Raw genomic sequence first — 13,139 nt, forward strand, 5'->3', positions numbered from 1 at the left:
TGGAGACCTCATGGGTTATGGGGACCTGTCTGGAACAGAATGCTAAAGGGGCAAGGAAATAAAGGGCCGTGCACTTATCCCCTAGAGAAGCAGGCATAGTGGTCTGAGGGATGACATAAATGTGGAGGTGTTCACAGCAGCTTTCTCAAGAGGCCTCAGGTCAGATATCAGGGGCTTTATTTCTCACCTTTTTACAGCCTCTGCACAGCAGAACAGGAACTACTGGCAATTACCCAGTGAGTTTTGGCTGTGAAGACAATATTTCCAGCCAAAAGCTCTTGGGTCTGAAGTTTTCAGATAATTCCAGCCATGTAGATGTATATAAAGGCTACCTCTGAATCTCCCTCCTTCCTCTCCACCTCCTCTAAAGGTCCTAGCCCCTAGACCTTGTGAACAGAAAGGCTACATTGGAGTGTATGTATTGTTAACACATAGCTTTATTTCATCAGTGCTCCATTTTTAATGGATTCAGGCCAGGATCCCAGAGTATTGGACTCAGTTCCTAGGGATGGCCTGACCTGGCAGTCTTCTGTTTGTAGAGGAGAAAGCTTTATTTAAAAAAAAAAAAACACTTCAGATTAGAAAATACGAAAAATCATGGGGGTAGGGAGGTCATCCCTTGAAATGATTATAAGCAGTACAGTGTGGAAATAACACCACGTTGGGAATCAGGAGACTCGGGGACTAGTCTGGGCTCTGCCTCATAGCAATGACCTTGGGCATGTCACTCACCTCTGGGCCCTCACTTCCCCCCCTGAAGCATTTAGCATGGTCATCCTACAAGGCACCTGGCAGGGACAAAAACCTAACAAATGTCCCCAACGTTTGCCATCAAGTCCATTCTGTAGACATATTTGGTGTCCTTTCCATTCGTGATGAAAACTAAGAATGTCCAGGAAGAAAGACCAGGAATATATTTTAGGCAAGTCCAGCATCTCTGGCCATCCCATAGAAGATGCCTCTGGCTGCAATGAGGTTGGTTGGAGAATCAAATTCAGCTATCGTCCCTTTGTCCAGGACCAGGACCCTAGCCAAAGAAAAGAAGTGATCAGGTCTCCGTCAGCCCAGATCTGGCTTTATGGTCCAACCCTGCCCTTCTGAGTACAGCTTGGACCCCTCCGTGACATGCCAACCCTCCCACTTCAGTTAACCCACCCAACACAAGCACTGTGCCACATGTGCACACTTGCAAGACTGGTTATTTTAGCCACTCCATTTGCTGTTCTGGCAGATGAGGCAGTTTCCGGAATCAAACACAAGGTCCTATTCATCTCTGCTAGTCAGGGCTCTGAACACCTTCCTTAATGAGCCCTTCCCCTCACCAGGGTCACAGGACTGTGCGCAGGGAGCCACGGGCCTGAATGCATCCATCTGCTTTGTGCCAACTCAAAGGCACACGGCGGGAAACGGCTGCAGTGAGGCCCGACACTGGAATCTGGCTACAAATCCGGCTGCGGCTGATGGGTGGGTCTCCCCCCGCCCACACATACATAGTCAAGCCAGGGCTTGGGCTTAGAATCTCTTGCCAACTATACACAAAGTGCACCTAGTGCAGAGCTGACAATCTGGCTCCCAGGATGAGGTGGCAGCAGAAAGGGCTCCCCCAAGGCCTAGGAGATGCTCCCCAGTAGGAGGGCCTGGACTGCACGCGCTTGTTTACCCCACTGTGGGGCTCCTGGAAGAACCCTTTGGAAGAGGTGTGTCTGTGAACATCACTGTCTAGCCACTGCCCAAACTGAAGCCTAGGAGATGGCCCACCTGGCTTCAGCGGCTTCCCTTCGCTCTTGGGGTAAGGACTAAACACTGTCCCATGGTCCTCAAGTGCAGCAAAGTGAGGCCTATCTTTCTTCCCCTCCTCTTGATTCTACTGCCCTGTCTCCTTTCCCACTCATGTGCCCTCTTACCTCCGGGCCTTTGCATGTGCCTTCTGAAATTTCCAGCTCCCTCCCTATCACATCTCCTTGCCACCCAACTTTCTACTTGTCCTTTAGGGCTTGACTGGTGCCCTTAAGGACGAGAATTCAAGCCTGAGCCTGTGCTTAGAATCTCTTGCCAACTAAACACAAGGGTGCACCTAGTGCAGGGCCAACAAGCTGGCTCCAAGGGTGAGGCGGGAGCAGAATTCTAAGCCCAGGCCCTTGGCTCCTTCGCTGCCTGTATGGATTGGCCCCTCTGCCTACACATGTGGACCCTTGCTTCCTTCCTGCAGGCTCTAATTACAGTTCAGTAGTGTGATTATTTCATTAATTTCTGCCTGATCCACTCAAATGACTGAATTCCCAACCCCCAAGATCAATTTGAGTTTTTGCCCCTTAGGGCTGCTGGTGAAATCCATTTTCAGTTAGGCCTGGGAAGAGATCCTGTTGGTCTGGCCCTTTCCCTCGGGTGGACCCAGGGCTCAAGCCTTCCTACCCACCCTTCTCCCAGTGGGTCTTGAATAGGTGTGGAGAGTGGGGATATGGTGGGGATGGAATAGTCAGTAGCATCAGGCATTCTCCGTTTGGTTTCTGAGCCCCTGGGACCTGTGTGGGGACACTTTTGAGAGAGGGACAAGGTCTGCCCATTGCCCTGTGTGTGTGTTTCCCCACCTCCCCACACCCTGCAGGTGTTTGTTTTGTGAATGAAACCTTGTTGAGGTACTCCCACCATACACCTCAGCATAGATTCTTTGCAGCCTCCTGCCTCTTCCTCACTCTGAGCTCCTGTGTCTCCAAGGGAGCTAGCCTGGCAGTCCAGTACCAGCTCACTTCCATCAGGCTTCTTAGTCACCCAACCCCTACCCTGTCCTCTAGCGTCACACCTTGATATTAGCACAATGAGAGAACAGGTCACATTTTTTCCTTTTGGCTGAATGAGCTGACTCCCCAAGGAAGCTGTAAGATACCAAGAGCAGGGCTTCTTCCCTAATTCTTTGAGAAGCTGATTCTAGGGAGAATTACAACAAGGGGTTAGGGAAGAAATCAACATATTCTAGGATCACCTGCACTTTTAATACTCTATTTCATTGATTATTTACAACAACCCCGAGAGACAGAGTTTCATGAAGGTTTTGCAAATTGCCCAAGGTCACACAGCATCAGAGCCAGGCTTGGGACTCAGCCCTCTGCTTTCCCACAACAAAGCATCTATTCTGCATGATGGTGTGTCTGGCTCACCAAGGCAGGGACCCAAGCATCATACACCTTTCCTCAGTGGCCTCCTGGTCTATATGCCCAGAGGGTTGGAATGAGGAGCAAATGAAGCCATGGGCAAGGTGCTCAGGAAGTGACAGGATTTGGCATGAAGGATCCAGTTCCCCTCATCTCAGCATTAAGGGCTGGGGTGGGGGAGTGAACCGAGCCTCAGGAGCCCCAACATGCCCATTCCCAACATTTTGGTAACTCCAAAGGGTCCCTTGTGTCTCCGAAACCATCACTGTGCGCCCAGTGCCCAGGTAACCCATGCTGTTATCCCCCTTCCATACCACAGATATCCCATAAGGCTCCCATATCCCCACATCCAGATAAACTTGATCGGCCTGTCCCTTCGCCATGGCCCAGGAGACCCAGCCAGGCCCCTCCCTGCTCGGGTTCCAGCGCCCTACCTGGTGTAGTCCATGATGGTGTTCAGCCTGTGTGCAATGGTTAGCACCGTGCAGGTCTCAAACTGGGTGCGGATGGTGGCCTGGATGAGGTCGTCAGTCTCCAGGTCGATGGCGGCTGTGGCCTCATCTAAAACCAGGATTCGAGTCTTGCGAAGTAGGGCTCTGGCCAGGCACACGAGCTGCCGCTGGCCCACACTGGGAATAGGGAAAGCAAGGAAGACTCAAGCTGGGTGCCCCCAACCTGCCCTCCAGGCTTTATACCCCAAACTGTTTCTGTCTCCACTCCTTTTCATCAGCCTAGGGCTGGCTCTCTGTCTAACCTCTCCCATTTCTGCCTTAGCCCAGTACTCCTGGAACAGAGAGTTGAGGTCTGGACACCACTGGGATGATGAGGGGCCTTGAGGTAGAGCCAGCACTTAACACTGAAATCCCCAGTCTCTCTCTGGCACCCCTGGCTTCCTCTTTCTGAGCTTTCTTCCCTGTTCTCACTCTTCAGCTATGTCACCGAGTTTCTCCGTTTCACTCTGTTAGTCATTTACACCTTAGTGATAACACACTTAAATGACTCCTCCTGGATATTTGCACGCATCATGCTATCTTATTGAGCCTACTATCACACAATTCAGCCGTCTCCTGCCCCTACAGGGAATACAGATCGGGGCTCTATTGTGGGAACTCCGAAGGGGCAGGGCAGAGGAGGATCTGGGGGGCTCCCCATGTCTGGTCTCTGCAGAGGTGAAGGAGGGGTGGAATGCACACCTTCAACCCCTGCCTTGGAAGCCAGAGCTAATGAACAAAGCAAGGCTGTGTTCCCAACCACAGAGGCTCCAGCACCCCCACACCCAAGGACAAATACCTCAACCCTTCCCAAAGGGGTGAGTCACTCCAGCCCGAGTGAAGACCAGGCTCTCTTTCAGCCCATTCCCGCAACTAATGAAGGTTTTGGCAGCAGAATGAGCTGCCAGATAGAACTCAGGGCTGATTTATGGTGGGACTGGCACAGGATACAGGTTATACTTAAAGTGACTACAAGCTCAGGGAGGGAGGAGGGGAGTGGATTTCTGTCTCAGGTCCTAGCTGATGTGGGGATGGAGGGGATGATCTGGTGAGAGGTGCTGATGGCAAACAGGAATCGGAGAATGGGCCAAAAAACAGCTATGGGGCATAGGGTCTGGTAGCCTAGGTTTGTCTGCCAGCTACCCTCAAAGTGGTTGTGTAAGTGAGATCCAGGGACTGGCCACATTCATTCTTACAGGGCTGATGGCGGAGGCGGGGGCATCCCACCAGTGGCTATGATGCAGCAAGGAAAGGCTTGGGGCAAATACTCCCACTTCTCTGAGTCCTTGCCCCACCCCTTACTAGCTAAGTGGCTTTGGGCAAATAATTTTATACTTAGGAGCCTCATTTCTAGCCCACAGGACTGCAGTAAAGATTAAAGGAGATAGTGGAGGCCAAAGTGCCTTGAACACTATTAAATTTTTCCAGTATTCATGTATGGATGTGAGAGTTGGACTGTAAAGAAAGCTGAGAGCCAAAGAATTGATGCTTTTGAACTGTGGTGTTGGAAAAGACTCTTGAGAGTCCCTTGGACTGAAAGGAGATCCAACCAGTCCATCCTAAAGGAAATTAGTCCTGAATATTCATTGGAAGGACTGATGTTGAAGCTGAAACTCCAATACTTTGGCCACCTGATGCGAAGAGCTGACTCATTTGAAAAGACCCTGATGCTGGGAAAGACTGAAGGCAGGAGGAGAAGGGGATGGCAGAGGATGAGATGGTTGGGTGGCTCAATGGACATGAGTTTGAGTAAACTTTGGAGCTGGTGACGGACAGGGAGGCCAGGTGTGCTACAGTCCATGGGGTTGCAAAGAGTCAGACATGACTGAGCAATTGAACTGAACTGAACTGAAATGTACAAGTTTTTGTTTTTGTTTTGTCTGGAGAGAGTCCAGTCTGTAGGTATGGACTGAGTAGAATAATAAAGATAGCTAAATTTCTCAGGAGTATATCCGGACTAAGTGCTTTCCATTTCATCACAAAACCCATAAAACCGCCCTGTCCAAATGATAGCCACTAGCCACACATGACTGTGGACTACCTGAAATGTGGCAAATCTGAACTGAGATGTGCTGGAAGTATAAAAATACACATAGGATTTTATACTTAATATGAAAAAATGCAAGATATCTGTAATAGTTTTTATATTAATTACATGTTGAAGTGATAATATTTTAGATATACTGGGCTAAATAAAACACATAATTCCAAAATTTATTTCATCTTTTTCTTTTTTCAATGTGGCTATTAGGCAGCATGGTGCTAAAAGGAATGGAACTGTTATTATCCCACACTCCTTTTACAGTTAAGAAAAAGAAGGCACAGAGAGGTTAAGCAACTTGCCCCAAATCACACAGCTAACACAGGTACATCTATCTCAAGCTTTTAGACTCAGTAAGAAGTGACTCTGACTTTCTCTGATATATGACCCAGTGGCTGGGGATATAAAATCTGGGGCTATAAGGAAGCAAAGAAAGGCCTGGAGAGCTCACTTTCTCTACTTCTAAACCAGAGACAAAATTGCATCCAACTCAGAAAAAATAAAAGACTTCTCTAAAGTTCTATATGTTTCCTCTGTCTTCTCAACAGGTTCGGTCCACAACCCCCTCATCAGGCGAAGCACAGCATTGACAACCTCACAAGAGAAGACTGATTGGGGCCTTGGAATCTCCCAGACCTAATTGAAATCCCAGGCATGCCTTCTCCCAGCTGTGTTCCTTTGGCCCTAGCTCAGTTTCTCTGGGGCTTGTGTGAGGAGTCAGTGAGAAACCTGGCATGCAGAATATGCTCAATACAATAGAGTGCCCCCTGAGTTCAAATCACCAGGCCATTCAAACATGACCTAAGTCAAATCCCTTATGATTATACAGTGGGAGTGGCAAATAGAGTCAAGGGATTAGATCTGGTAGACAGAATGCCTGAAGAACTATGGACAGAAGTTAGCAACATTGTACAGGAGGCAATGACCAAAACCATCCCTAAGAAAAAGAAACACAAAAAAGGCAAAGTGGTTGACTGAGGAGGCTGTACAAATAGCTGAGAAAAGAAGTGAAAGGCAAAGGAGAAAGGGAAAGATACACTCTTTCTCACTCACCTAGAGCCAGACATCCTGGAGTGTGAAATCAAGTGGGCCTTAGGAAGCATTACTGCAAACAAAGCTAGTAGAGGTGATGGAATTCCAGCTGAGCTATTTCAAATCCTAAAAGATGATGCTGTGGAAGTGCTGCACTCAACATGCCAGCAAATTTGGAAAACTCATCAGTGGCCACAGGACTGGAAAAGGTGTTTTCATTCCAATCCCAAAGGAGGGCCATACCAAAGAATGTTCAAACTATGGTACAGTTGCACTCATTTCACACTCTAGCAAGGTAATGCTCACAATCCTTCAAGCTAGGCTTCAACAGTATATGAACTGAGAAATTCCAGATGTACAAGCTGGATTTAGAAAAGGCAGAGGAACCAGAGATCAAATTGCCAACATTGGTTGGGTCATAGAAAATGCAAGGGAATTCAAAAAAAAAAAAATCTACTTCTACTTCATCGACTATTGTAAAGCCTTTAACTGTGTGGATCACAACAAACTGTGGAAAATTCTGAAAGAGATGGGAATACCAGACCACCTTACCTGTCTCTTGAGAAACCTGCATGCAGGAAAAGAAGCAACAGAACCGGTCATGGAACAATGGACTGGTTCCAAATTGGGAAAGTAGTATATCAAGGCTCTTACTGTCACCCTGCTTATTTAATTTATACGTAGAGTACATCATGCAAAATGCTGGGCTGCATAACTCACAAGCTGGAATCAAGATTGCCGGGAGAAATAACAACAACCTCAGATATGCATGTGATACCAGTCTAATGGCATAAAGTGAAGAGGAACTAAAGAGCCTCTTGTTGAAGGTGAAATGGGAATGAAAAGGCTGACTTAAAATTCAACATTCAAAAAATGAAGATCATAGCATCCAGTTCCATCACTTCATGGCAGATAGAGGGGAAAAAATGGAAATAGTGGCAGATTTTATTTTCTTGGGCTCCAAAATCACCGTAGACAGTGACTGCAACCATGAAATTAAAAGATGTTTGTTCTTTGGAAGAAAAACTGACAAACCTAGACAGCATATTAAAATGCAGAGATATCACTTTGCTGACAAAGGTCCATATAATCAAAGCTATGGTTTTTCCAGTAGTCATATACAGATGTGAGAGTTGGACCCTAGATAAGGCTGAGTACCGAAGAATTGATACTTTGGAATCCTGGTGCTGGAGAAGACTCTTGAGTTCTTTGGACAGCAAGCAGACCAAACCAGTTAATCCTAAAGGAAATCAACCCTTAATAGTCACTGGAAGGACTGGTGGTAAAGCTGAAGCTCTAATACTTTGGCCACCTGATATGAAAAGCCAACTCACTGGAAAAGACCCTGATGCTGGGAAAGATTGAGGGCAGGAGAAGTGGGTGGCAGAGGATGAGATGGTTGAATGGCATCACTGACTCAATGGACATGAATTTGAGCAAACTCTGGGAGATAGTGAAGGACAGGGAAGCCTTGCGTGCTGGGGTTGCAGAGCTGGACACAATTTAGTGACTGAACAACAACAAGATGTTAGTGGGAGGGCAGGAGAGGGCTGGCCTGGGTGTCATTTGATGCTAGATCCTCTAGTGCAGCAGAGTGCTATTCCTGACTCACCCACTCCCAGCTGTTACCTGAGATTCTCTCCACCCTCGGAGCACTGGAATTCCAGGCCTGCGGGCTGGGAGCTCACAAATGTGTGCAGGTGGGACAGCTCCAAAGCTTGCCACATGTCTTCCTCTGAATAACAGCCAAAAGGGTCCAGGTTCATGCGCAGGGTCCCCGAGAACAAGATGGGGTCCTGGGGACAAAGCAAGTCCTCAGAGGGAGGCAGCTCAGGCCCCATAGGGAGCCATGGGCCCTGAGGCCAGGCAACAAGAAAGGGATTGAGATGGCGGCATTTTCACTGTGTCCCCAACCCTCCAGGAGGTAGGCAATGGCCAAGGAGATAGAAAAATGCCTGTGGGGACATGATAAACTTCAGCTTTGCCAACCCAAAGTCCTCTGCTAAAGTAGAAACCCTGAGCCGCTAATCTGACTCCAAAGTGTCCAGTCGGCAGAAAAATACTCCAGAGAAGCCAGGAAAAGTGAAACGTAATTCAGAGCTGTGAAACCAGGGCAGCAGAATAGAACACCTCTGGAGTGGGCCATATGGAAGAGTCTGTGGTTCTGTTAGTCTAGGAGGTCAGAGGACAGGGTGATATTAAGCAGGATACATCAGTCCCTTCCAGACCCATGACAGGCGGTCGCTCTGTGGCTCTGCTCCTGCTGTCCTGCTCCCCGGCTTCCCAGATAGAGGTCCCGGTCTTGAACCTCAAGCTACAGGACAAGCGTGGGGCCTGACCCCAGGGTCACTGGTCAGTGTGGCCAGACAAAGCCAGGCCGGTACCTGGGGGATGATGGTCAGCTTAGAACGCAGGTCATGGAGCCCGATGTCGGCTACATTGAGGCCGTCGATGTAGATTTCGCCCTCAGCCGCCTCCAGGATGCGGAACAGGCAGAGAGTCATGGACGATTTGCCAGCCCCAGTGCGGCCCACGATCCCCACCTGGAGGGGGTAGAGGCTGGGGAGTTGGTGGGTCTGTCGCCAGGACTCCCCTGGGAGGCTAAGCAGACCTCTAGGCTGGGTACCTGCCATCCCACAGACCCACATCCCCCAGGCACAAACCCGCCCCACACGCACCTTCTCGCCACCATGCACTCGCAGACTCAGGTCCTTCAACACCAGCTCCAGGCCCGGCCGGTAGCGCACGGAATAATTTCGGAACTCCACCTCACCCTTCAATGGCCAGCCTGCTGGCGGGCGGCTGCCCTCCACCACCCAGGGGGCCTGGCCACCAGGGGAAGACAGGTTCTGCATCAGGGGGACATCTCTTCCCCAGCCCGGCCCCTTGCATCTTCAGTCTGCCTCTCTTCCCAGGCCCCTGCCACCCTCACCCACCAGGGACCCTGGCAGGGAGCCCCTGGCGCTTGAGTGGCCCAACCTTGTGGTTCAATGACTCTATCTATCTGACATTATTCCCCACAGAACTTTGCCCTCCTCTACTCCCCTCATGCCCAAGATCCCTAAGTAACCCCTTCCACCTGCCCCCACTCCCCCTTTCACCACTCTTTATTATTGAGTGGCTACTCCATGACAGGTAGTGGGGGAGCAACGGTAAACTAGACAAAGTCCTTGTCCCTGTGAGGCTTACATCCTAGTCTAAGGAGGCATACAGTTAACAAATAAGTCTATATAATGTCAGATGGTGATGAGTATGGTGAAGTGCCTGGTGTTGCTGTTCTGTACAGGGTGGTCAGGGAAGGCTTCCTGGAGGAGATGATATTTAAATAAAGACCTGAAGGAAGTAATGGAACAAGACAAGCAGATATCTGGGGGAAGGGCATGCCAGGCAGAGGAGACAGCAAGGACAAATACCTCCAGGTGTGCTCTGGAGCACAGTGACAAAGGTGAGAGGTAGGAGACAGGTAGTGGAAGACCCCACCATGTAGGGCTTTGCAGGGCAGTTTAAGGACTGTTTTACTGTTTTGTTTTGTCTTTTAACTTGAGTAAGATGTAGGGCCATACACAGAAGAATAATGTGATTTGGTATGTTTTTAAGGGATCTCTCTGCTGCTATTTGGGGAGGCAGAGGGTAGGATGTTTTGAAATGGGGGAGTCAGAGTGTCAGCAATCAAAAAACAAAGCAGCCAGTACAGATAATCTGCTCTCTTGCTGCTGCTGTTGCTAAGTCACTTTAGTTGTGTCCGACTCTGTGCAAACCCATAGACGGCAGCCCACCAGGCTCCCCCGTCCCTGGGATTTTCCAGGCAAGAACACTGGAGTGGGTTGCCATTTCCTTCTCCAATGCATGAAAGTGAAAAGTGAAAATGAAGTCGCTCAGTCGTGTCCAACTCTTCGAGACTCCATGGCCTGTAGCCTACCAGGCTCCTTTGTCCATGGGATTTTCCAGGCAAGAGTACTGGAGTGGGTTGCCATGCTCTCTTGAGGAGGTATCAAAACAATGGGTAGCAGGATTAGGGGCAGAATATTTGAGGCTGTGGCGAAAGGATCATGTATGTAGACAGGGGAAATTGGAGAGAATTTGAAGATTCCAGAGAATTGGGGGAGGAGGGGGTGATAAGAGAAGCCTGGGGAAGACAGGAACAGATGGGGGCCCCAGGAGCAGGAGAGGCCAGGTTGGGAGGAACAGATGGGGTGGGGGCTCAATGGAGGCTGAAAGGGCAGGAACTCAGGTCACAGAAACCATGAAGTGCCTTCAAGAAGCAGCGAGGGGTATTTTGTCCAAGTAATGCCAAGAGGCTGAACTAGAGAAGAACAGCAAAGTGTCCCTACCTCTGTTAACCAAGGAAGTCACTGCTGAATGCCTCCAGTGGAGTGACAGGGCCAGAAACCAGGCTGCAGCAGGCAGACAAGCTACCGGGTGATGAGGCAAGGGGAGAGCACCTATTTTAAAGCCAGTTTCATGACAAAGGAGAGCAGAGAAATGGGATACAGGATACACAGGAAAGGGAGGGTTGGTTTGAGAGAGTCTAGAACGGAAGGTACAAGTGCATATTTTTGCATGTGGATGGGAATCATCCAACAGAGGGAGCAAGATGGATGATGTGGCACGTAATTAAGGAAGTGAAGTCCTCGGGTAGCCATGCAAACAAGTAGAGGGAGTGGACTTTCAAACGAGAAGGGACATTTCCTGTTAAAAGAGGGAAAAGGTGAAGGGGCAGGTTTGAAAGTCTAGCGGCAGGAAGGCTGAGGGAGTTCACATCTCATAACCTATTTCCTCACTGAACTGTTAGGCAAGGTCGATGGCTGAGCACAGGGAGTGGGAGCTTAAGGAAAAGGAGTGGCCAAAACAAATCTTTCTGAAACTGGAAACACATGCTTCTTGGAGAAGCAAGATGGGAATACCCAGCAGTGGTGTGTGGTTATAAACCTGAAGTCAAATCAATGGTTTTCTCCAGCAACATTTTGGCAGCCGAGTACCGGCTTGTAGAAGGCAGACGGATGGGCTCAACTGGAGAGAGGATGACTGAGAGAGAAGGGCAAGCGAGGTGACAGCGTTGGCACTGGTGGAGCCCAGAGTCCAGGCTGATGAACTCGTGGACCGAGGGACAGAGGCAGGTCACCGGACTGGGGGTCCCAGGGAGGACAGAGTACTGCGACTGAGCAGGGCTTGGAACACGGGAGCTGTTATCTACTCATCAGGAATTGCCTTGTCCAACTCTGAATCCTCTGCACCTCCTCACACAGACCTCTGGTTGACACTCATTAAGGGCTGAATGAAGAGCCTCCTGAAGAGCTGGCCTAGGGGGATGGAGGGTGGACGGTGGGCCATCAAGCACCCCTACCAGCTGTTCTCAACTCTGCCTGCCCCAGGCTGATTCCGTACCCACCTCTGTCTCCGTCTTGGAGTACTCCTTGACTCTCTCCACAGCCACAATGTTAGACTCCAAGTCTGACATCGTTCGTATCATCCAGTTCAGAGCCAACGTCACCTAGGCAGAGGGACTGGGTCATAAGTGGGGCAATCTGTACTCCCTTGACATGGCTATGGGAGGAGTTCAGGCTCCTTCATTATGCTCCTATCCCAACTAGGACCCAGGTGGGCCTGGGCAAACCCACAGCTATGCCACCTGGGGCTCTAATCACAACTGTACCTCAGACACTGACAATGGCCCCCCATCCCAGTGTTTCTCAAACTTTCACATGCACAAGAAAGATTTCCCAGAGAATCTTGTTAAAACGTAGCTTCTGATTCAGTAGCTTTGTGGTAGGACCCGAGAATCTACATTTCTAACAAGCTCACAGATGATGCAACTGGTCCTCGGACCACACTTCGTGAATCAAGAAGTCCTGATAGACACGCAAAAGCCACAGCCCCAGGCCCATTGTATCAGAGTCTACAGTTTAAGATCTCCGGGTGATCCATAGGCATACTGAATAGTTTGAGAAGACTGACCTGTCTGGATTGTCCTTTGTTTATCAAAACTCAAAGACTTGAGTGACCTGAGGCATTGCAAATATGATCTGCTTCACAAAAATTCCATTTGCAGTTGTTTAACCTTTTGATAATATCAGCTGATATCAGGGTGACCTGCTCAGGCTCTAGTTACCTGCTCCAGGTACTTTCTCTGCAGGCTTGTGAAAGAAGCTGTAGTCTAGCTCTCCATGTCCCTGCCCCAGGACCCCTGTCAGGGTTGACCTCTAGATCTTGTGCAGGCACAGCAAATTTCTATTTGTCTCTTAGGGCCAAGCTCCAAAGTCATTTCTCCAACACTCCCAGGTAGAGACCTCCTCTGGGCTCTTATCTTTTGTCCTTCCTCCACTAAGATCTGCACACCCCAAAGTATCATCCCCTGCTGGTGGGAGTGACTCTCCATGCCTGACTGGGAGCTCACAGTTTGGGGGATCAAAATCTGTGGCTGGTCCC

General features: G+C 49.5%; 1 protein-coding gene across 2 annotated transcripts in view; it reads right to left on the reverse strand.

Moving 5' to 3' along the window:
• Positions 1-413: 413 nt before the first annotated feature.
• Positions 414-13,139, reverse strand: part of ABCC3 (ATP binding cassette subfamily C member 3) — a 48,690-nt gene continuing 35,964 nt past the window's right edge. Inside the window, exons 26-32 of one of the 2 annotated variants that reach the window (XR_011492274.1) lie at positions 12,103-12,204; positions 9,392-9,538; positions 9,098-9,256; positions 8,343-8,509; positions 3,584-3,778; positions 733-1,027; positions 414-548 (exon numbers count right to left, since the gene is read on the reverse strand). Coding sequence is in view for 1 of the 2 variants with exons in the window: in XM_020913990.2 (XP_020769649.2) it covers positions 919-1,027; positions 3,584-3,778; positions 8,343-8,509; positions 9,098-9,256; positions 9,392-9,538; positions 12,103-12,204 (879 nt within the window). In the remaining variant the exon portion in view is untranslated. Of the gene's footprint in view, positions 549-578; positions 1,028-3,583; positions 3,779-8,342; positions 8,510-9,097; positions 9,257-9,391; positions 9,539-12,102; positions 12,205-13,139 lie in introns of those variants that run through there. The other variant, XM_020913990.2, reaches the window with a different exon arrangement.

This window comes from Odocoileus virginianus, chromosome 17, assembly GCF_023699985.2.
Source record: "Odocoileus virginianus isolate 20LAN1187 ecotype Illinois chromosome 17, Ovbor_1.2, whole genome shotgun sequence".
NCBI classification, from domain to species: Eukaryota; Metazoa; Chordata; class Mammalia; order Artiodactyla; family Cervidae; genus Odocoileus; species Odocoileus virginianus.